Here is a 23366-nt window from a genome sequence, read left to right as displayed (position 1 = left end):
ATATTTAGAGCAGTTTTGACAGCAAAGCGATGAGGAAGTACACCAACTCCTCCTCTAACCCCCAAGTCTGGGGCATCAACCCGGCTGTAGGACCGGGGCTGTCTCGAAACGACACCCGGAGAGAGTTGCCACTAACATCCTTACCTTCCCGTGCTTTGAGCAACACGGTGTTGGCGACAATGTTCTCCAGCTCCATGTCGATGTTGAGCCGGCTTGCAGCAGCAGCAGCAGCTCCTGGTGATCCAGCCCCCCTCCCGGTAGGTTGTAGTTCCTGTACACCGTCCGCCACCTCCGCCTACCGCCCAGTCAACGATGAAAACCCAAAACCTGTCTTTGCTTTCCCACAACCCCCGTGAAGCGCCCCTCCTCTCCTTTTCCTCCTCCCGTTTCTCCTCCTCCTCTCCGCCCTGCTGCTGATGTCATAGAGGAGCAAAAACACAGAGCTCTCACTCTGTTCTCTATTTTTACCGCTTGACTAAAACATAGATGTCACGACAGACCTCTTACTCTGACCAATTTTCCTTTTCTGTCTCAAAATTATTATCTTCAAAACCCAATTTAAAAGTTGTCTAACGTTCCGTTCCAGTTACCTGGGAAATGGGAACTCGGGGTTTGACGTAACACCCGACGTAACAGCGTCTTAGTTAAAAAGTCGGAATTTCAACACGGCGACTCCTTTAGGCCAGAGGTGGGTAGATATCCAAAAATTAATAATAAATAGTAAGAGACAGTATTAGCAAACCAGCTTCTACATTTTTCAGGGATAATATTTTTAGTGATATTTGTTGGAAAAATATAGATTTTTACCAAAAAAATACTTCATAAGTAATATGATTTGAGAAGTGTCTAAAGATTTTGCATATGTTATCCTGTTAATAGTAAATACAGATATTTTAATATATATATATATATATATATATATATATATATATATATATATATATATATATATATATATATATATATATATATATATTGCGTGTTAATTCTGCCATAACTCTGAGGAAACCAACTGGGGCTGCTCTTATATTCAAATGTTTTGAAAATATATTTTTTTATTTATGAAAGGAAAAGGGGAAACAGACATATCGCACAACTCTAAAACAATATGTGTTTCTTTTCTGTATGAACACACAAAATAAGAAAGTCTTGGTCATTAATACTATTAATATGTATAATAGTAAAATTAAATATCCACGACCTCAAATTGTTAGAGCTAAAACTAATCTTGCCCATGTATCTTAAAAATACTTATTTTAAGTATTGGTCCAATGAACAAGCCTTACAGGCTCTTTCACTTTGTAATGAATTTATAACCTGATCTGCCAGACGTTTTATTTCTCCTTTTCCTGTTTGTAATCTTTGTTTTCCTTCTTGCCTTAAACCTCAACATACTTTCACGTGTTAATCTTTGTAATGTGTTGTACATATTTTGGATAAATAATTAAAATAAATAAATAAATATTTCCATCCATCCATCCATCCATCCATCCATCCATCCATCCATCCATCCATCCATCCATCCATCCATCCATCCATCCATCCATCCATCCATCCATCCATCCATCCATCCATCCATCCATTTTCTTCCGCTTATCTGGGGTCGGGTCGCGGGGGAAGCAGCTACAGAAGGGAGGCCCAGACTTCCCTCTCCCCAGCCACTTCTTCCAGCTCCTCCGGGGGAATCCCAAGGCGTTCCCAGGCCAGCCGAGAGACATAGTCCCTCCAGCGTGTCCTGGGTCTTCCCCGAGGCCTCCTCCCAGTGGGACGTGCCCGGAACACCTCACCAGGGAGGCGTCCAGGAGGCATCCTTACCAGATGCCCGAGCCACCTCAACTGGCTCCTCTCGACGTGGAGGAGCAGCGGCTCTACTCTGAGTCCCTCCCGTATGACCGAGCTTCTCACTCTATCTCTAAGGGAGAGCCCAGCCACCCTGAGGAGGAAACCCATTTCAGCCGCTTGTACCCGTGATCTCGTTCTTTCGGTCATGACCCAAAGCTCATGACCATAGATGAGGGTGGGAACGTAGATCGACCGGTAAATCGAGAGCTTCGCTTTTTGGCTCAGCTCTCTCTTCACCACGACAGACCGGTACAGCGCCCGCTTCACGGCAGACGCTGCCCAAATCCGCCTGTCGATGTCCCGCTCCCTTCTTCCCTCATTCGTGAACAAGATCCCCAGATACTCCTCACTTGAGGCAGGACGACCCCCCTGACCCGGAGAAGGCACTCTACCCTTTTCCGGCTCAAGACCATGGCCTCGGATTTGGAGGCACTGAGCCTCATCCCGAGTTCACACTCGGCTGCGAACCGCTCCAGTGAGAGCTGCAGATCACGTTCCGATGAAGCCAACAGGATCACATCATCCGCAAAAAGCAACACCTCAGCTGCTCCTACAAATTCTGTCCATAAAAGCAATGAACAGAATCGGTGACAAAGGGCAGCCTTGGCGGAGTCCAACTCTCACCAGAAACGAGCCCGACTTACTGCCGGCAATGCGGACCAGACTCTGACACCGGTCATACAGGGACCTGACAGCCCGTATCAAAGGGCCCGGTACCCCATACTCCCGGAGTACCCCCAACAGGGCCTCCCGAGGGACACGGTCGAACGCCTTCTCCAAGTCCACAAAACACATGTAGACTGGTTGGGTGAACTCCCATGCACCCTCCAGGACCCTGCTGAGGGTGTAGAGCTGGTCCAGTGTTCCATGACCAGGACAAAAACCACACTGCTCTTCCTGAATCCGAGGTTCGACTATCCGATGGACCCTCCTCTCCAGGACCCCCGAATAGACCTTACCAGAGAGGCGAAAGAGTGTGACCCCTCTGTAATTGGAGCACACCCTCCGGTCCCCCTTTTTAAACAGGGGGACCACCACCTCAGTCTACCAATCCAGGGGAACTGCCCCCAATGTCCATGCGATATTGCAGAGTCGCAATAAATATTTAATAAATAAATAATAAATAAATATAATAAATAATAAAGAAATATTTATTTATTTTAATAAATATTTATTAAAATAAATAAATATTTAACCAATACTTTGTTAAAAAGGTTCAACAAAGTATTTTGGCGACAAGTATTCATTATCGCCAACGCCGTGATTAAGTAACTGATCAAAACATCAATCATTTAATATTTAAAACCGACACCAACACATGAACCAAAATATGAAACTAGGTGGGAAATTTTGTCAAAATATTTCATATGAAGAACAAAATTATAAAATAACAAAATTGGGCAAAATAAACATTTGTCCAAATAAATTATTTCAATAGAAAACTTATGAAACTTAACAGCTGTACTTGTGTGACGGTGTCTGGGGAATTTTTGGTTAAAACAATCCTGTTCTTCATTCAGTGAAGTTCTCACAGTGGGTAAAGTATCCAGAAATTAGCCTGAAGTAAGAGTAGTAATACTTCAAAATAAATTTACTCAAGTAAAGTAAAAAGTACATTTAAATAGTCACTATCAAACTCTGAGAAGGACACTACTTCAACATATTTTTACTCGAGTAAAAGTAAAAAGTAACTGTCCAAGAATAAGTATGTCAATTCAACTACTGAGTAACTGGCCAGAAAATAGGATTTAATATTTAAAAATAATGTCATCAGCAGACAAAAATGTTAAATTATATCTAAATTCTGCTATTTTAAAGACAAAAAATATAAATAAAATTCTGATTAAAAAATAACATTCAGGCAGCACTTTTCCAAAAGACAAAAAACTGAAACTAATATTTAGAGTCGATAATGCAAAGGTAGAAATTTAACATTAGAAAAACTAAGTTTATGCACAAAGAGAAGTCTTATTTCTTTTTTCTTACTTATTTTCTTTATTCAGTAAAATCACTCATAGTGGGTAAAGTTAGCATCCAGACATTTTACTCAAGTAAGAGTAGTGATACTTTATAAATTTATTACTCAAGTAAAAGCAAGAATACAGTGTTGTAAAACAAAGTATTTTTTTCCAAGAGGTTACTCAAGTAAATGGAACAAAATATTCAATATTTTTCAGTAAAGGAATAATCAATTTCCAAACTGTTCCCACTGCTCGGTTCTCTTATTATTATTATATATATATCTAGAAAACTATCACCATAATGAATTTCATTGAATAATCAGGTATATAAAATCATCAAATGGGTTTGTTTGTGAAGCTGAATCTCTTTGAGGTTCATTGCTCATCCTACAGGAAGTGGATTTTTCTGCCCCAGTCAATAAAGTCAGGACCACAGTGCATTAGGAACGCCATTCATTGTTTTGTCATTCATTTTGATAATAGTACAGATTGTACAGAAAGTTGAAAGTTATTGATTGGCTTCTATAATTATCCCTCCTTGCTCATTAAAGGGGTTGAACTAAGCAAAAAATAATACATCAGGAAAATCTATTCGCCTGGGTTTTAGACCAGCTTGCGTACAAAACACCATGCTGAATTAGTTGTGTAAAAAGCTGCTATAAGACCAGCTGAAGTTTCTAAAATAAATTTTAATTCAGTTTGACATTTAGAGGATAAAATTAGCAGCTGCAAATGTCACTTAAGCATAAAATAATTCTAGTGAGCAGTTTATCTTTCATCTATCTCTTAGGGCTCAAGCTTTTCCAAGGAAGTGCATCATGAGTGACGATTTGTGACAGGATCTTGTGGATTTTTGTGCTGTGTGTAAAGTGGACACAAAGGATGTATAATTGTTCAACGTTTCAGACAATAAAAGCAAATAAATGAAAATGAGCATGAAAAAGTGTCAACAAAATATCAGCAATGTGCTGTTTTTGTCCTGAAAATCAGACATGAAAATCAAATTTCAATTATTGCTTTTAGAAAACATGCTTTTTACAATTACTATTGTACAGTTACATTAAAATTAATCACTAGTCACTTGAGTAAAATACTTTCCAGAAACAATCCAAATTTTATTTTGATTTCCAAAACTTGTACATATGAACCAAGATTAACTTCAACTGTACCAAATGTCACCTGTGTTTTGTAATAATAACTTAAAAAAATGTTAATGTATTGCTTCACTTTTTTAGGTAGTTTTTATAGTAAAAATATTTATTAATGTTTATTTTTTTATGCTTTGATTTATATTTTACTTTTTTATATTTCATTTTCATATTTATAAAATGTGAGAAAAATGTGAGAAGGAGTCTTAAATTATATGGAGATGTTATAGAAAGGGCAGATCAGATTAAACATTTAGGTATTTGGTTTGATAAAAAAAACTTACATGGATGATACATGTAGATAAAATAGTTGCAAAAAGTAAAAAATAAATAAATATAATGAGATGTTTGAGAGGCCAAGAGTGGGGAGCTGATAGGAAAGCTTTAAAAACAATTTATATTGAACTAATTAGATAAATTTTTAATTATGGGCGTATTTTATACAATTCAGCTTCAAGTAGATTATTAAAAAATAGATAGAATACAATATCAGGCATTAAGACTTTGCTGTGGAGCAATGTAAACAACTCCAGTTTCAGCTCTACAAGTTGAGATGGGTGAGATGCCACTGGAGCTCAGGGGAGAACAACTAGCTATAAATTACTGGGCAAAATATTAAAGGACATAATGAAGCTAATCCTCCACATGTTACGCTGCAACCTTGTCAAGAAAAAGAAAAGAAATAAATTCATAGTTTTGGATGGATAATCATAAATAAAGTTAAAGATGCTGGAGTAGATAACTTTCTAATTAGTCCTGTGGTTGTTACTCCTGTTATTCCATTATGGATATTTTAACAGGCTGTAGTGGATTTAAATTTACTGAAGAGAGGGAGACAGTTAGAAAAGAAGGAGGTGGACAGTTATATTATTCAGAGTATATACAGATATATACAGATGCTTCTAAAAGAATCATTTGTAATTCCAGACTTAATATTGTGAGAAATAAAAGAATAACAGATAAATTGACAGTGTATACAGATGAATTAATGGCAATTAAAAATGGCTTTAGAATGGGTTGAGGAAGTGAGAGAGAGAGAGGTTTTGATTTATTCAGATTCAAGTAGTGCATTAATTAGTATTCAAGAGGTAAATTCAGAATCAAGGCAAGATATTGGATATATTGGATATAATTCACTTGATTTTCAGGATTAAAAAACATTGTTCTCGTGTTAAACTAGGTTGGATTCCTGCCCACATTGGTGTGGTAGGAAATGAGCTGGCTGATAGTTTTGCTAAGAGTGCTACAAAAAAAAAGAGTATTGTTGATTTTAATATTAAAATAAGTAAATATGAGATAAAGAATATTATAAAAATGTATATCAAGAAGAAATGGCAAGAACAGAGGGATAATGAAGGCAATGCGAGGTTTTATTATAGAATCCAAAAAAAGTTGGGAAATTAAGGAAATGTAATAGAATTTAAAAAATAAGATATTATATCCAGAATATTTGGACATATGAGATTAAATAGTACCCTTAAAATAATTAATAAGCATAATACAGGTTGTTGTAATTATTGTGGAAAATTAGAAACAGTACTACATATATTTTTAGAATGTAATAAGTATGTTCAGGAAAGAGAGGTGTTAATTAGAGATTTAAGTAGGAATAAAAAATTAATTAGATGTTAGGGATTTGTTTCAGAGATCATCTGGGGATGTAGTTTTTAGCAGTATTTTTAGTTTTCTAAGAAGAACGGGTATTGTGGGGAGAATATAAAACATCTGGTCCATACTCCAATCTGGAAGGTGGCGGTAATGCACCTTTAAGTTGTTTGCCAGCCGCCATAAAAAAAGAATAACAATAATAACAATAACAATAACAATGACAATGACAAGAAGAAGAAGAATAACAATAATAACAATGACAAGAAGAAGAAGAAGAACAACAACAACAACATCATCATAGACATTTAATACGTAAACGCCTCATGGAGCGGGCCCGTTACTGCGATGCGTAACAGCGTCCGCCATATTGAATGTGGAATATGTGCCAGTAAGCTAATACAGGTAAATGGACTGAACTTAACAAAGTGAAGTTCTACAAAGATTTTAAATTAATTCCTGTCATTGACACATTTTCTCACACACACTAATGTATTTGGCAATCAAAGAAATTACTCAAGAGAGCGTTTCTAACTTTTGATGTGATTATTTAATTGTTTTGGGGCATTGTTTTGTTTGGAAGCGAATTTCTGGCTGCAAAGTCAAGTAATTCTGATCTTTCATCCTTATCTGGGGAAGGTAATCCTAATGAATCCAGTTTATTTCGTAAAACGGTAGAAACACACAGCACAGGACTTAAAGAGCTCCGATCGCTCTGCTGCCACATAGAAGATGGCGGACGCTTTTACGTACGACTCAGCGCTCCATGAGGCGTCTACGTATTGATGTCTATGGAGGAGGAGGCATGGCTTCAGTCACATGACCGGGGCGACGCAAGCACGTGCTTCCTGTTTCCAGCTGCACGTTCTATGTGTACCTCGGTAGTCCAGTGCTGCTCCGTCTCAACTTTTCACATTTGAAAAATGCCGAAAACCAAACAGTCGAAGAGAAGAAAGCGGTTTGACTACAACACGGACCGGAAGAAGCTGAAGAAGAAGTTTCTAAAGAAGACCAACCCGAGGATTGAACAGTGAGTTCCGAACCATTTGGCTGTTAGCTAGCAGGGTTCGTTACAGGTTGTTAAAATGTGTTCTTCCTGTTTTATTCTCGACTCTCGTGGTCTAATCGCTTGTTGGGACCTGTAAAAACTTGTGAAATTTGAGATCCCCCACCCCCAGATGTTGTTGTAGGTAGGGTAAAATATCCGCTTATTTCGCCGTTTTTACGGACTATATCTCGAACCTGCTCTGGTTTTAAACCTGAAACCTAGCGGTCAGATCTGGACCGGTGCATCCTATGATTCATACCTTCTGTGAAACTTTCATAATCAACCTCTGCTTAAAGCTGCAGCATCTAACCTAAAAAAATACATTTTACATACGTATTAAAACTTTTGCTGTCCTAACATGAGACAAATAATCTCTGAAAAATTAATCGATCTCCTCTGCCTCCTCCCTGTTCTGCATAATGACTCCGCTCAGTCAGAAACAGCCAATCAGAACTAGCAGTAATCAGCTAGCCGCCATGCTATCAGGAAGTTTTCATTCCGTAACTCAGGATTGTTTGTTGTAATGGAGCCTGTATTTTTCTTAGTATGTTAAGTTTTATACTTGAATCTTTTGGCAATGTTGAGAGGTTTTATTTGGAATTTTTGCATTATTTAGCCGCTTCAGAGCCTTCATATGTTTTCAGTCTGTTAAAAATAGTATTATTGATAGCAGTACAATTTGCACAATGCCTATTTGTTTTGTTTTTTTCGTGGAAAAAGCTATTTAAAAGCATTTGTCTAAATTAAGGTGAATTCATGGTTCCTTTTTCCACATAATGTGACCGTAGTGCTTATGATTAAAAAAATAATTATTAGGTGATCGGTATCGGTGATCGGCCCTCCTGGGTGATCGGTATCGGTATTGGCAGGAAAAAACCTGATCGGCACATCTCTAATTAGTATGTTTTATAGACGGAATAAAAACACATACCGACACCTGTACAAATTTTAGTTGTTAATTTCTACTCTTTTACAGATAATGAAAGCCCTAACTTCAGTTAATTGGAAAATTAGAATATCTTAAGAAAAACAAAAAAGGGTAATTACTAAAGAAGATGTCTGTTAACATAGAGCTGTATCTGAGTACGTTTTTAGAAAGCTGAGTGGAAGAAAAGTGTGATAAAAACAATAGTGATAATTTCAGCCTTGAGAGGATTAACATTTTATTCTCCTATTATGACTTTATCCTGGTAATATTACGACCTTATTATCATATTAAGATTTTATTTTTGTATTATTTTGACCTTATAGTCATAATATTGTCACTGTCTTATGACTTTATTAGGGTTTTATTGTCATGTTACAACTTTATTGTATTATTTTGACTTGTACACCATTTTTCTTTTATTCTTCTATTTTGACTTCTCGTATTATGACTTCACTGTCTTAATGGGTTTTTGTCACAGAGACATCATATAGGGAGGAAAGTTAGGACAATTCCAAGGGCCCATGGCCAATAGGGGGCCCTCTACAATTTTATTTTATTTTTTCAAAAAAGAAAATTTTGTCATGGGGCCCAAGATTCCTGGCGGCGCGTCTGTCTGTCATTTGTATATTTATAGACATATCTATCTATATAAGAGAGATATATCTCTATAGATAGATATCTATGTACAAATCTATATATCAATATCTATCTATATATAGATGATATATAGATAGATTGATATGTAGATATATATAGATATCTATATATAGATGTGTATATATGTATTGTTATTACTCAATAGTCAGCCACACCCCTACCTCCTCTCAGACTGACTACTGACCAGCTCTCCACCTAACGGGTCTGAGAAGCTTCTAACTCCTGAGTATTACTACAGATGAGAATTTAGAGAACAAGAATCTAAGCTGGGAGCGAGAAAAATGTGTCTAGACTCTAACTACCTTCATAGAGAGAGACGGATATATATATATATATATTGCCCAGAAAGATAAATAATTTTCCACATTTTTCCCAATTTGTATAGGTTTAGACTTCTAAAAGGCTGTTTTTGTTCCACGTTGTTTACATTTCCTTTTTCTAAATCTCCCTTTAATTAATAAAAGTGATTGTCTTATTTTCTGTTTAGAATTAGAAATAAAAATCTTCCAATGAATGAACATGAGTACTGATGTCCTGGCTTTTTAATATTATCTAAAATGTCTAATTAGCAACAACAGTAGCTCTTTTTCCAATTTCCGCCAATCACTCAATCCAACCCACACTTGGCCCCACCCCTTGACTTCCTGTTTTGTCTTTGCTCTGAGAGTACTTTCCTCAACAGATCTTTCTGGTATTTGAGTTTAGCACTTAGTTTACGATTCATGTCAAACATCTCATCAAGCTGTCTCATTAAGTATTTTTGTAGTTTGATATTTTCCAATTCAGGTTCCTTAGATTTGCCTGACACACACTTTGCTTGACTTGTTGTGGAAATCACAGTGTCACTGCTTTTCCAAGGAAGCTACCTGTTCATCGTGTTTTGCCGGACCTGAAACATTTTGCCCTTCGATATGTTCAGCGAAGAAATTTAGGTCAATGCTTTATGTATATTTTCCATGTTGCCTATGACTGTTTCTTGTGGGGAGAGATATTTCCATAATCTTACTAATAGAAAAAAGTAAACAACCTACTTGCATACTGTATGTGAACTGTTGTATGTAAAATTTATGAGCAGTAAATATTGTGCTGCATCAGTATTGAACTAAAGAAACCAAGGCAGTTGCAAGCCTTTAAAATTGTGATGCTTTTAATGGGTCAGATCAACTCAAGAAATTCTAACAGCAGCTGCGCAAGGGGGAAGGGGTGAGCAATCTAATTTTTTGTCATGGGGCCCAAGATTCCTGGCAGCGCCCTTGTCATACAACATTATTCTCATAATCTAACTTTATTCTTGTATTATAGCGACCTGATTCTCATATTGACTTTCTGTCATCCAGCTTTATTCTTGTATTATTTTGACTTTATTCTGGTAATATTTTCGTATTATTTTGACTTTCTCCTGTTTTCTTGTAATATTATCTCTATTCTCAATTTTTTTTCTTAGCCTGTTCCTAATTCTCTGTCATTAATAACTCTTTTGTTCATAGAACAAAGTCGATCTGACACGGTTTTTGTCAAAATAGCTGAAATCTTGCAAAATATTTTATTGTTGCATAATTTATTTGCTGCCTTTTGTTGGCTTTCATTTGTTTTGTAAGTAAATAAATTTGGGGATTTCTGGGAGTGATTTTGTTGTTCCTGGATCTGTGTCTTGAATATTTCCTCTCTCTTTCAGTGCTCAGATCAGGAATGCCTGGGACAACAACAAATCCATGGCCAGGAACTTGCAGGAGATGGGTCTGTCGTTTGATCCCAACCGTACTTTGCCCATAAAGAAACAGACAGTAAGCAGAACAGCTGGGCTTAAATGAGACACAAAAGTTTTATTTTCAAGAGAGTAAACAAAAACTTGAGTGATTAAAAACTGAATACAATGTTATCTGGCTCCTAAGTGAAGAGCCCTCAGTAAATACTCAGTTTTTCCACAACTGTGTGATGCTGCAGTTCAGATTTAGACCATAAGGGGGAGGCAGAGTGTCAGTTATGAAGCTCAAATCAAATGTTTAAACTCTGAGATCTTAAACTGCCCACATTTGCTTTGCTTCCTAAAATTAATATTTTCAAGGTGAAATTTTTGAACTCTCTTTTTTTTAACCCTTCTGAAGATAAGCTCAGACTTTTAAAAAAAATACTTTTTCATTCCTCAGAGTTCAAATAGATAAACAATTCTCTGCTGCTGCTTGGTAATCTGAGCTGTGGCTTGTTAGGACGATTTTTTTCAAATAGATTTTTTGTTGTATTGACAGTTTTTATATTCTTTTATGTTTATGTTTTTGTGGAGCACTTTATAATTTTAAAGCTTGTGCTAGGTGCTTTACAAATATATTTAACTTACTTCTTGTGTTTGTGTTTGTTCCTGCAGCTCGTCGGAGGAGACACCGATGACAGAAGACCTGCCCACATCGTCACCAAACCTTACATCCTCACCAGTGAGTTTCTGAATCTTCATCATGGACTTTTCTAGGGCTCAAACAATTAACCATCATGAGTCAATTATTGAAATAATCGTCAGCTATTTCAGTAATCAATTGTTAACTGGAATATACAGACTTTTAAAAAAGCAGTTTGCTGAAAAAACATTCAGAGAAGTAATTAAGCCAAAACTTTGCATGATATATTTAGTATAAAAACACTCTTGTCTGTAAAATTGTTTTCCCCAGAACTCCTCAAGTGGCATTGTCTTAGCTTCACTGAGTTCAAGTTCACTGCAAGAATGCTATATTGTTGCATCTTAGGCAGTAAAATGTTTATTTTCTTGTTTGAAGAAGGAACTTTATTGTTTATTTGCATCTTCTAATGTATGTTTTTTTAAAATGCTGAATGTGCCTTTTTTTATCCAATTGTCAGAATAATAATTTAATAAAATAATCATTAGTCACAGCCCTACTTTTGTGAACTAACTCAAGAATTGTAATGGAAAATTATAATTAAACTTACCATTAAAGTTATTTTCTAAGCACTGGAAACTAGAAGTAGAAAGATAAAGCTGTGTGAGGTTTAAATAACTGATTCTGTTTTACTTTAAATTTGACCATAAATTAATATTTCTGCTCTGAAGGCTCAAATGACTGAAATGTTTAGTCAGGCTTTAAAGATTGATGTTTGCTTCAGAGCTGCAGGAGGAGGCCAGCCTTCAGGAGAAGGACTCCAAGACGTTGTCGTCCGACCTGATCGAGTACGTCCAGCACATGATCCGAGAACATAAGGACAACTACAAGGTGACGGTTCAAACAGAAACTGTGGCTTGAAATGATAAATTTAGCTTCTATTCTGAGCTTTTAAACTTTGGAACGCCTGAAAAATAAAGGAGTGTGACAGTATGTTTTACAACCAGGCTTAGTTGTAAAAGAAAAAGGAGTGGTGTCCAAGCTTTCTGCTACTTGGGCCAAAATGATCCAAGCTGAGAGAACCAGAGGGCCACAATTTGACTTCAAAAATCATTTCTTAAGACATTTGTTTGTATCTCTTCAGTAATATAGTAAATAGACAATATTTTTAAAAAGCAGTCTAATTTGTCTAGAAAATGACTCTGTGATGTGGGCCGGTGGGCAGAATACTTTGAAGACCTCCTCAATCCCACCAACATGCCTTCTGTTGAGGAAGCTGAGCCTGGGGACTCTGGGTTGGGCTCTCCAGTCTCTGGAGACGAGGTCGCCAAGGTGGTCAAAAAGCTCCTCGGTGGCAGGGCCCCGAGGGTGGATGAGATCCGCCCGGAGTTCCTTAAGGCTCTGGATGTTGTAGGGTTGTGTTGGCTCACGTGACTCTGCAATATCGCATGGACATCGGGGGCAGTTCCCCTGGACTGGCAGACTGGGGTGGTGGTCCCCCTGTTTAAAAAGGGGGACCGGAGGGTGTGCTCCAATTACAGAGGGGTCACACACTTAAGCCTCCCTGGTAAGGTCTATTCGGGGGTCCTGGAGAGGAGGGTCCGTTGGATAATTGAACCTTGGATTCAGGAAGAGCAGTGTGGTTTTCGTCCTGGTCGTGGAACACTGGACCAGCTCTACACCCTCAGCAGGGTCCTGGAGGGTGCATGGGAGTTCGCCCAACCAGTCTACATGTGTTTTGTGGACTTGGAGAGGGCGTTCGACCGTGTCCCTAGGGGGACCATGTAGGGAGTTCTCCGGGAGTATGGGGTACCGGGCCCTTTGATACGGGCTGTCAGGTCCCTGTATGACCGGTGTCAGAGTCTGGTCCGCATTGCCGGCACTAAGTCTGGCTCGTTTCCGGTGAGAGTTGGACTCCGCCAAGGCTGCCTTTTGTCACCGATTCTGTTCATTATTTTCATGGACAGAATTTCTAGGCGCAGCTGAGGTGTTGAGGGGATCCGTTTTGGTGGCCTTAGGATCGCATCTCTGCTTTTTGCGGATGATGTGGTCCTGTTGGCTTCATCAGATCGTGATCTGCAGCTCTCACTGGAGCGGTTCGCAGCCGAGTGTGAAGCGGCCGGGATGAGGTTAAGTGCCTAGAAATCCGAGGCCATGGTCTTGAGCCGGAAAAGGGTAGAGTGCCTTCTCCGGGTCAGGGGGGTTGTCCTGCCTCAAGTGGAGGAGTTTAAGTATCTGGGGATCTTGTTCACGAATGAGGAAAGAAGGGAGCGGGAGATCGACAGGTGGATTTGGGCAGCGTCTGCCGTGAAGCGGGCGCTGTACCGGTCTGTCGTGGTGAAGAGAGAGCTGAGTCAAAAAGCGAAGCTCTCGATTTACCGGTCGATCTACGTTCCCACCCTCATCTATGGTCATGAGCTTTGGGTCATGACCGAAAGATACACGAAAGATCACGGATACAAGCGGCCGAAATGGGTTTCCTCCACAGGGTGGCTGGGCTCTCCCTTAGAGATAGAGTGAGAAGCTCGGTCATCCGGGAGGGACTCAAGAGTAGAGCCGCTGCTCCTCCACGTCGTGAGGAGCCAGTTGTTGATTGTCTTGCATACTTACTGTATTGGAAGACCGTAAAAATCTCTTGCTATCTTTGTGTACTGAGGGGCCAAACAAAATCCGGGAGAGGGCCGAAAATGGCCCCGGATCCACAATTTTGACATCCAGTGGCCCAAAGGTTTGCCTTCACTCTATCCTTTTTTGTTCTTTCCATAAATGTGACACATGACATCCACAAACAGCAAAAGTCGTATTTTGTCGTTTCATACTTTTGCAATAAACATTTTAATTGAGTCCAACTACTTATCTATCTTTTATCTATCTTCATTGCCGTGTGGGACCAAAGATGTTTCTTAACCGACGGTCATGCAGCTTTCAAATGGATTCCCATCAGTGGTTCTGCGTCTGCCTTCACTGGAAGCATCAGCATTTCTTTGTATTGAAGTCTTTTCACAGACTTTTTATCCTCGACTCAGAACCCTGATGAGCTGTGGCTGATTGCGCCTTGCAATAAAAAGTGTCTCTGATCAAACAAGCTGAAAAACACTCTTTTATATTTGAGGCTTTAGACATCGCCACATCAAAGTAGAGTTTGTTTCTATGATGAGAACTGGAATAAGAGCTGAGTTTAAGAATGGCAGTTTGATTTATCTGACCTCCTTGTTTGTTTGTCTTCAAAATGTGACTAAACCCCCTATGAAAGCTAAGGCCCGGCCCAGAAAAATGTGAAAAATTCCAACAAACTGAGCAGAGCTAAGAGACACAGAGGGGCATGGCCAAATAGTTGATGGGTGGGGTTGTGGTCAGGAATAAAGAGGCACTGTTGCCAACTTTTCCACTTGGTCATTTTATTTGACTTTTCAGACCCCTCTAGCAACTTTTTATCAAAAAACAAAAAAAAAAGCAATGACAAATCACATTTTTTTGTGTCGACGCTCTGGAAAGGAACTGAAGAAATTGACACAAAAATGTCAAAATTTGTACAGAAACATATAGAGCCCTACACAACCCAATTAGTTAATTGGCCAAAATCAGTTAATTTTGGGGGATTTATTTACACTTTAAAATCAGAATGTTATCACCTCTTGAAGTCCTTTGGGCTTTGTTGAAGGCAAACTGACCGTCTGACTCTAATCTGGACAGAAACAAAATGGTTGTTTTTTTTTCTCAGAGAAACAAACATTTTCCAGTTCAAGTACAAGAGATAATTCAGCTCTCAAAAATGAACAAATGAACAAAAAAGAACAATCTTGTCTTAGTTTATTGAAAAGAACAAAAAAGAACAATCTTGTCTTAGTTTATTGATAATTTGTTGTATTTCCGAGTCAAATAAATCCTTCTCCAGACTCGGATATATACATGCATATATATCAGTGGTTCTTAACCTGGGTTCGATCGAACCGCAGGGGTTCGATGAGTCGGTCTCAGGGGTTCGGCGGAGCCTCTGCCGCGGAGGTAAAGACACTTGTGTAAAGTCGTGATGACGCCCCGCTTTGCCATCACTTGCTGCAGAGGATCACGTTACATTGCTTAGCCAATCAGAGCTGTTGAGGAGCCCTGATTGAAGAAGTTCCACTCAGCATGGATTTGAGCTTATGTCTTTAATTACTTCAGCAAAACACAGTTTTTACCAAATTCTGTAGCTTTCGGTGTACTTCTAAATCTGTTCCTTAGTCACATCTTTTCGGGGTTGCTACTGCCTCTAGTGACGTGGGGGTGGTAACACAGCTAATATAATTACATTACTAAATCAGAATACCGCAAAGTATTTTGTGTGTCGGCTGGGGGCGGGGAGGGAGAGGAATAAGAAGGGTTCGGTGAATGCGCATATGAAACTGGGGGGTTCGGTACCCCAAAAAAGGTTAAGAACCACTTGTATACACACCTGATCAAAATCTTAAGAGCAGTCAAAAAATGGCAAGAATTTGCATTTTGCGCTATTGGATCTTAAGAATGTTCTAAGTAGAGCTTCACAATGTTAAAGGAAAAAATCAGTGCAAGAGACAAGAACTTTTGAGCGGGGAATAATTGAAAACTGCATTTACACTCAAACATTATTTTTTCAGCTGATCAAAAGTTTAAGACCATAGTCTTTAAAAGCCAAAAGCTGTGCAAAAATCTGGATTCCATGTCATTTTCTGTCAAGTCTTTACACTGTCAAGACCTCCTGATGGCAAAAGCAAGAAAGCTCACTGACTTTGAACGTGGTAGGATTGTTGAGCTGCATAACCAAGGCCTCTCACAACGTGCCATCGCTGCCAAGGTTGGACGCAGTAAGACAATCATTTTGCATTTATTAAATGATCCTGAGGGTTATGGAACAAAAAAGTCAAGTGGTAGACCCAAAAAAATTTCACCAGCTCTGAGCCGCAGGATCCGATTGGCTGTCCGTCAAGACGCGGGACGATCCTCTACCCAAATTAAGGCCATTACTGGTGCTGACTGCAGCCCAATAACCATCAGACGGCATCTGCAAGAGAAGTACTTCAGAAACAAAAATCGTCTTCAAAGGCCACGTCTTCTTCAACGCCACAAAATTGCCTGTTTGGACTTTGAAGGGTGCACCAAACATGGGACATTGAAAGGTGGAAGAAAGTTGTCTTCTCTGATGAGAAAAAAAATTTACCTTGATGGTCCTGATGGCTTCCAACATTACTGGCATGACGAGGAGATCCCACCTGAGATGTTTTCTACACGGCACAGTGGTGGGGGCGCCATCATGATTTGGGGTGCGTTTTCCTTCAATGGAACAATGGAGCTTCAGGTTGTGCAGGGGCGTCAAACAGCAGCTGGCTACGTGGAGATGTTGCAGCGGGCATCCCTCATGACTGAGGGCCCTCGTCTGTGTGGTAATGATTGGGTTTTTCAACAGGACAATGCTGCAGTTCACAATGCCCGCCTGACAAAGGAGTTCTTCCAAGAAAATAACATCACTCTTTTGGACCATCCTGCATGTTCCCCGGATCTAAACCCAATTGAGAACATTTGGGGATGGACGGCAAGGAAAGTTTACAAAAATGGACATCAGTTCCAGACAGTGGAGGCCCTTCGTGAAGCCATCTTCAACACTTGGAGCAACGTTCCCACTAGCCTCCTGGAAACACTGGCATCAAGCCTAAACGATTGTTTGACGTCATCAACAAGAATGGTGGAGCTGCTCATTACTGAGTCCTTTTTTTGTCACTTTGATTTCCGTTTTGGGGGGTTTTGGGGTTTTTTTGAGCTATGGTCTTGATCAGCTGAAAAAAATCATGTTTGAGTGTAAATGCAGTTTTATATTAATTCCCCGCTCAAAAGTTTTTGTCTCTTACGCTGATTTCTTCTTTTAACATTGTGGAGCTCTACTTAAAACCTTCTTAAGATCCAATAGTGCAAAATGCAAATTCTTTCAGTTTTTTAACTGGTCTTAAGATTTTGATCAAGAGTGTATATATATTTGACTTTCCATAAAAAAAAATATATATATATATATTTTTTTTTTATTTTATTTTTTTTTTATGGAAAGTCAAATATATATACACTCCTGATCAAAATCTTAAGACCAGTTATAATTTTGTATTCTAGATTTTTTTTTTTCATTTCTAGAGAAAAATTATAAAATCTGCTGCAGATTTTTAAATGTGAACGTATTTATAGTAACACGTACATTTTTTCAGTATTTTTTTGTTTTCCAGTAGCCAACCAACATCTCATTGACAAATTGATTGTCATGTTTTTGTGTAAGTCTAAATCTAAACATCAGAGTTTGAATTAAGAACTCGTACTGAGGAGGAAGCTGTTGCACTGCACTGTGAAAACCATTCGACCCCCTTAATGATTTTCTTTTGTGTCACATTTAAATGTTTAAAATAGACGATTAGTACAGACGATACTAACACTACATGATGCTTTCATTTTTGTACAGACCTTACTACCATCTTCACTCTGCTCTATGTTGTCTGTCAGGTTCTATTTAAAGAGATTTACTTATCCGGTCTTGGTTTGGTATTGAACTAGAATATAGAACTGGGTTGATTTGGTTTTCTTTTAACCTCTGTTCAATCAAGTTGTCATTTCAAGCCTCCGTTTTGCGTTTGTCCAGGTTGTTTCTGAGTGTGAAAACTTCCTTCTTCATTGTCCCTCTTTATGTGGCTCTTCCAGGCGATGGCTCGAGATGAGAAGAACTACTACCAGGACACACCCAAACAGATCAAGAGAAAAATCAATGAGTACAAGCGCTGCCACCCGCAGCACTACGAAGCCTTTGTCAACTCACTCGCTACTCCGGAGGCCATGGATCAGTAGAGCCATCAGGTCTGGGACTGAACACCAGAGCCACACAGCCCGCTGTTTGTTGGAAAATCTGATGAACAAGCAGAGACTCTGTGTTTATGCTTTTTCTGTTTGTAGTTTTTCTATTTTGTTCTTGCTTCTTAAAAACTGCTTTTTAATTTATCATAAATGGCTCAAAACCAGTTGTGTGCCGGTGTCTGGTGAATTTTTGGTTAAAACAATCCTGTTCTTCATTCAGTGAAGTTCTCACAGTGGGTAAAGTATCCAGAAATTAGCCTGAAGTAAGAGTAGTAATACTTCACAATAAATTTACTCAAGTAAAGTAAAAAGTACATTGTAGTACGAGTATGCCTAAAAGTACATTTAAAAAAAAGTCACTCAAGTAAATGTAACTAAGTAAATTTAAATAGTTACTATCAAACTCTGAGAAGGACACTACTTCAACATATTTTTACTCGAGTAAAAGTAACTGCCCAAGAATAAGTATGTCAATTCAACTACTGAGTAACTGGCCAGAACATATGATTTAATATTTAAAAATAATGTCATCAGCAGACAACAATGTTAAATTATATCTAAATTCTTCTATTTTAAAGACAAAAAATATAAATAAAATTCTGATTAAAAAATAACATTCAGGCAGCACTTTTCCAAAAGACAAAAAACTGAAACTAATATTTAGAGTCGATAATGCAAAGGTAGAAATTTAACATTAGAAAAACGTAGTCTATGCACAAAGAGAAGTCTTATTTCTTTTTTCTTACTTATTTTCTTTATTTGGTAAAATCACTCATAGTGGGTAAAGTTAGCATCCAGACATTTTACTCAAGTAAGAGTAGTGATACTTTATAAATTTATTAGTCAAGTAAAAGCAAGAATACAGTGTTGTAAAACTAAAAGTATTTTTTTCCAAGAGGTTACTCAAGTAAATGGAACAAAATATTCAATATTTTTCTGTAAAGGAATAATAAGTAATAATCAATAATCATTGGCTCGTCAACGTGAGTATCTACATTTTCAGTTGTGGTTTGGTCATTACAATATTTTCAGGAAATCAAACCTTTAAGGAAACAACAATGAACCAAAAACAACTAAGAGTGGAAGAAATGTTTACTGCCATTTGTGACCAAAGTAGGTTGTTTCCAGACGTGTTAGTCTGGTAGAGTCAGTTCAATTGGGGACCAAAATGACGTTACATTTTCATGTGATACCTCCTCACCTGTGGTGGCGCTGCACCAAGAACCACTGATGGAAACCACTTGGCGTTCACATATGTATTCAAACCACACCAGAGTTCACTTCAACCGAACCGACGGCGAGGTTTTTAGGTGTACTAGAGTTAGCTTTTTTGGTACGCATCACAGTTCAATTATGCATTCACACCATCCCAAGCGAACCGGATTTTCTACGCAAACCCACCAGAGTTCAATTAAATGACAACAGGGCTGGTGTGAATGCAGCCTAAAACTCATGACTATAGGTTGATGAAAAGCTAAGAACAGATACTTTGGATCTGTTTCCTCACTGCCAACCTTCCCGCCACCAGCGAAGGACCTCGTTCCATCATTGGTTTTGGATTTACAAAAACTTCACACAAAGAGGAAGAAAATTTGTTTATTGAAGCTTATTGACTCAGGTCCAGATCTGAGTCTTTTCTTAAGCAGAACACAGAAGATGGGTTTTAATGTTGTGGCGGCAATCCAAAACGTATCACCATGGCTACAAAGGAAGAAGTTGATGGAGTGACCATTTCCTCAGACAATTAATCCTTTGCAACAAATGAAGCATTCACTAAAGGAATGCTACATTATTGCATTTTAGGAAATTGAAGTTTATTATTTGAAAAAGCAATTTGTTTGTATTTTTATGTACAGGTCCTTCTAAAACAATTTGCATATTGTGATAAAGTTCATTATTTTCCATAATGTAATGATAAAAATTAAACTGTCATAAATTTTAGATTCATTGCACATCAACTGAAATATTTCAGGTCTTTTATTGTTTTAATACTGATGATTTTGGCGTACAGCTCATGAAAACCCAAAATCCCTGTCTCAAAAAATTAGCATATCATGAAAAGGTTTTCTGAACGAGCCGTTAACCTCATCATCTGAATCAACGAAGTAACTCCAAACACCTGCAAAAGATTCCTGAGGCTTTTAAAAACTCACAGCCTGGTTCATTACTCAAAACCGCATTCATGGGTCAGACTGCTGACCTGACTGCTGTCCAGAAGGCCATCATTGACGCCCTCAAGCAAGAGGGTCAGACACAGAAAGAAATTTCTGAACGAATAGGCTGTTCCCAGAGTTCTGTATCACGGCACCTCAGTGGGAAGGAAAAAGTGTGGCAGAAAACGCTGCACAATGAGAAGAGGTGACCGGACCCTGAGGAAGATTGTAGAGAATGGCCGATTCCAGACCTTGGGGGACCTGTGGAAGCAGTGGACTGAGTCTGGAGTAGAAACATCCACAGCCACCGTGCACAGGCGTGTGCAGGAAATGGGCTACAGGTGCCGCATTCCCCAGGTCAAAGGTCAAGCCACTGTTGAACCAGAAACAGTGACAGAAGTGTCTGACCTGGGCTACAGAGAAGCAGCACTGAACTGTTGCTCAGTGGTCCAAAGTACTTTTTTCGGATGAAAGCAAATTTTGCACGTCATTTGGAAATCAAGGTGCCAGAGTCTGGAGGAAGACTGGGGAGAAGGAAATGCCAAAATGCCAGAAATTCAGTGTCAAGTACCCACAGTCAGTGATGGTCTGAGGAGCCATGTCAGCTGCTGGTGTTGGTCCACTGTGATTTATCAAGGGCAGGTCAATGCAGCAGCTATCAGGAGGTTTTGGAGAACTTCATGCTTCCATCTGCTGAAAAGTTTTATGGAGATGAAGATTTCATTTTTCAACACATCCTGGCACCTGCTCACAGTGCCAAAACCACTGGTATTACTGACCATGGTGTTACTGTACTCAATTGGCCTGTCAACTCTCCTGACCTGAACCTCATAGAGAATCTGTGGGATATTGTGAAGAGAAAGTTTAGAGACGCAAAACTCTGGATGAGCTTAAGGCTATCAAAGCATCCTGGGCTCCATAACACCTCAGCAGAGCCACAGGCTGATTGCCTCCATGCCACATTGAAGGCTGCAAAAGGATTTCTGACCAAGTATTGAGTGCATAACTGAACATAATTATTTGAAAGTTGACTTTTTTGGTATTAAAACACATTTCTTTTATTGGTCAGATGAAATATGCAAATATTTTGAGACAGGGATTTTGGGTTTTCATGAGCTGTTTGCCAAAATCATCAGTATTAAAACAATAAAAGACCTGAAATATTTCAGTTGGTGTGCAATGAATCTAAAATATATGACAGTTTAATTTTTATCATTACATTATGGAAAATAATGAACTTCATCACAATATGCTAATTTTTTTTAGAAGGACCTGTATTTGCCATATTGTTTTAAAAATTCCTTACTTAGTCATCAGAATGATTGATTCCTAAAATAGTTGGAGCCCTAAGTTATGCAGATTTTCAGGAACTAAGATTTTAACTTGTTTGTTCAAAAATCAGAAATTGCGTTTTTAAAGCTTTGATGCTTTAAGACAGTGGTCCCCAAACTACGGCCAGCGGGCCAGATCCGGCCCGCCTCCACATTTGGTCCGGCCCCCTGAACAATACCAGAGAGCATTCAGATTTTTTTTCATATATTGTATTTTCCGGTTTATATGTGGATTTTTCTTCAACCACCAGGGGGCTCTTTAGCAGGAAGTGTGTCCTGTAAACTGTGGGTGTTTTGTTTTGCATGGCGCATTGCTGCCATCTGTTGGACTTTTAGGAAACTGCTTGACTTTTATGTTATTTAATCAGTACGGTTGTTTACTAGCGGTAGAGCAGATGAACACACATGTTTGTTATGAACGCCACATTCCAGGTCGAATTCTTCGAAGCCTGTAAGTAGCAGCTTATACTTCAAAACGAGCCTTTATGTTAACATATGAGGAATTCATATGTTAAAGTTACTTTCCCTCAATGGAAGTCAGTCTAGTCAGTCCCAGTGACCGTTTCACTAACGGTTTTTGCCCATGTGCTTTCTGGGTAAAAATCAATCGAGAAACTCCTTCCCCCTCCCCCCTCTTAACAATTTCCGGCAGCACAGGTGATAAACATGTAACACGTTTTCTGTTACAAACTGACTCCGGCTCCCCACCAGAGAAGGGAAAAGTTATGTGGCCCTCACAGGAAAAAGTTTGGGGACCACTGCTTTAAGATGTTAAATGCTCCCCTGATGAACAGTCATAGACAAAATTCACATAGAGGTGCAAATATCAAGGAATTTCCAGTGCTGATCCGGAAGGAAAATATTTTGTGATTATCTTACGAAATCTAGAGCTCCTTGGATGTCTGTAATATTACAAATCATCCACAGATATAACAGCTGCACAAGCTGGAGGGTTTTGTTTGTTTAGGAACTCTTGTCCCGACTGTGTCACGGTTTTTCCTCTCACCACTAAAAACACTGACATTTGTCTAAGAGAGCACTTTCTGCTCGACCGGTTGGTGAACTTTGCCCCAAGCCTGGTATGTTGGCCTATAGGTTTATCGACTCGCGTTTGCATTGATCTGGTCTGTCAGCAGACGGAAGACAAGTTGTTTTCCAGCTGCTTCACAAGATAACGTGCCACTTGCTGGGGCTTGTATATCCTTATGCAACCAAACTTTCTGAGCTGTTCTCTGGTCTCTCATGCTCAGATGTTTACTTGGCTGGATAATTTCATGTTGTACTGATGGGAAACAGACATATTTTCTCATAGAACTACTGCAGATGTTGGAATTCCTGTTTTAAGAGTAGAGACTTTTCACGTTTCAATAATTACCCTCTTAATTCAGACTCTGTGTTGGCTAAAGTAGGTGAATTTTGTTTGTAATCATTTAATTGAAATACATTTTACCAATTTATACCACAACTCTTTAATCAGATTGTATTATTGTCGAGTAACTTGATGTATTATTCCTCAGACACTAAGT

At 38.7% G+C, this 23366-nt stretch overlaps 2 protein-coding genes across 2 annotated transcripts in view; one reads left to right on the top strand and one right to left on the bottom strand.

The window, feature by feature from the left end:
- The window catches only part of grk6 (G protein-coupled receptor kinase 6), a 78689-nt gene extending 78109 nt beyond the window's left edge, over positions 1-580 (bottom strand). Inside the window, exon 1 of the mRNA XM_008428433.2 lies at positions 145-580. Coding sequence (XP_008426655.1) covers positions 145-196 — 52 coding nt within the window. The 5' untranslated portion in view covers positions 197-580. The remainder of the gene's footprint in view (positions 1-144) is intronic.
- Positions 581-7387: 6807 nt separating this feature from the next.
- nop16 (NOP16 nucleolar protein homolog (yeast)) lies at positions 7388-18520 on the top strand. The gene is made up of 5 exons (XM_008428434.3): positions 7388-7586; positions 10865-10973; positions 11552-11618; positions 12301-12407; positions 18207-18520. The coding sequence occupies exons 1-5, from the start codon at positions 7480-7482 to the stop codon at positions 18348-18350; spliced, it is 534 nt and encodes a 177-aa protein (XP_008426656.1). The 5' UTR covers positions 7388-7479; the 3' UTR covers positions 18351-18520.
- The last annotated feature ends 4846 nt before the right edge of the window (positions 18521-23366 follow it).

This window comes from Poecilia reticulata, chromosome 14, assembly GCF_904066995.2.
Source record: "Poecilia reticulata chromosome 14, P_reticulata-male-v2, whole genome shotgun sequence".
Taxonomy (NCBI): domain Eukaryota; kingdom Metazoa; phylum Chordata; class Actinopteri; order Cyprinodontiformes; family Poeciliidae; genus Poecilia; species Poecilia reticulata.
Note: the sequence above shows the minus strand (reverse complement) of the source record. Positions and strands in the feature narration are given on the sequence as shown.

Excerpts from the sequence above, each read along its gene's own strand:
- nop16 (XM_008428434.3), top strand. The coding sequence starts at position 7,480 with ATGCCGAAAACCAAACAGTCGAAGAGAAGAAAGCGGTTTGACTACAAC. Across the intron at positions 7,587-10,864 it reads ACCAACCCGAGGATTGAACA|TGCTCAGATCAGGAATGCCT; the intron begins GTGAGTTCCGAA and ends TCTCTCTTTCAG. Across the intron at positions 12,408-18,206 it reads AACATAAGGACAACTACAAG|GCGATGGCTCGAGATGAGAA; the intron begins GTGACGGTTCAA and ends TGGCTCTTCCAG.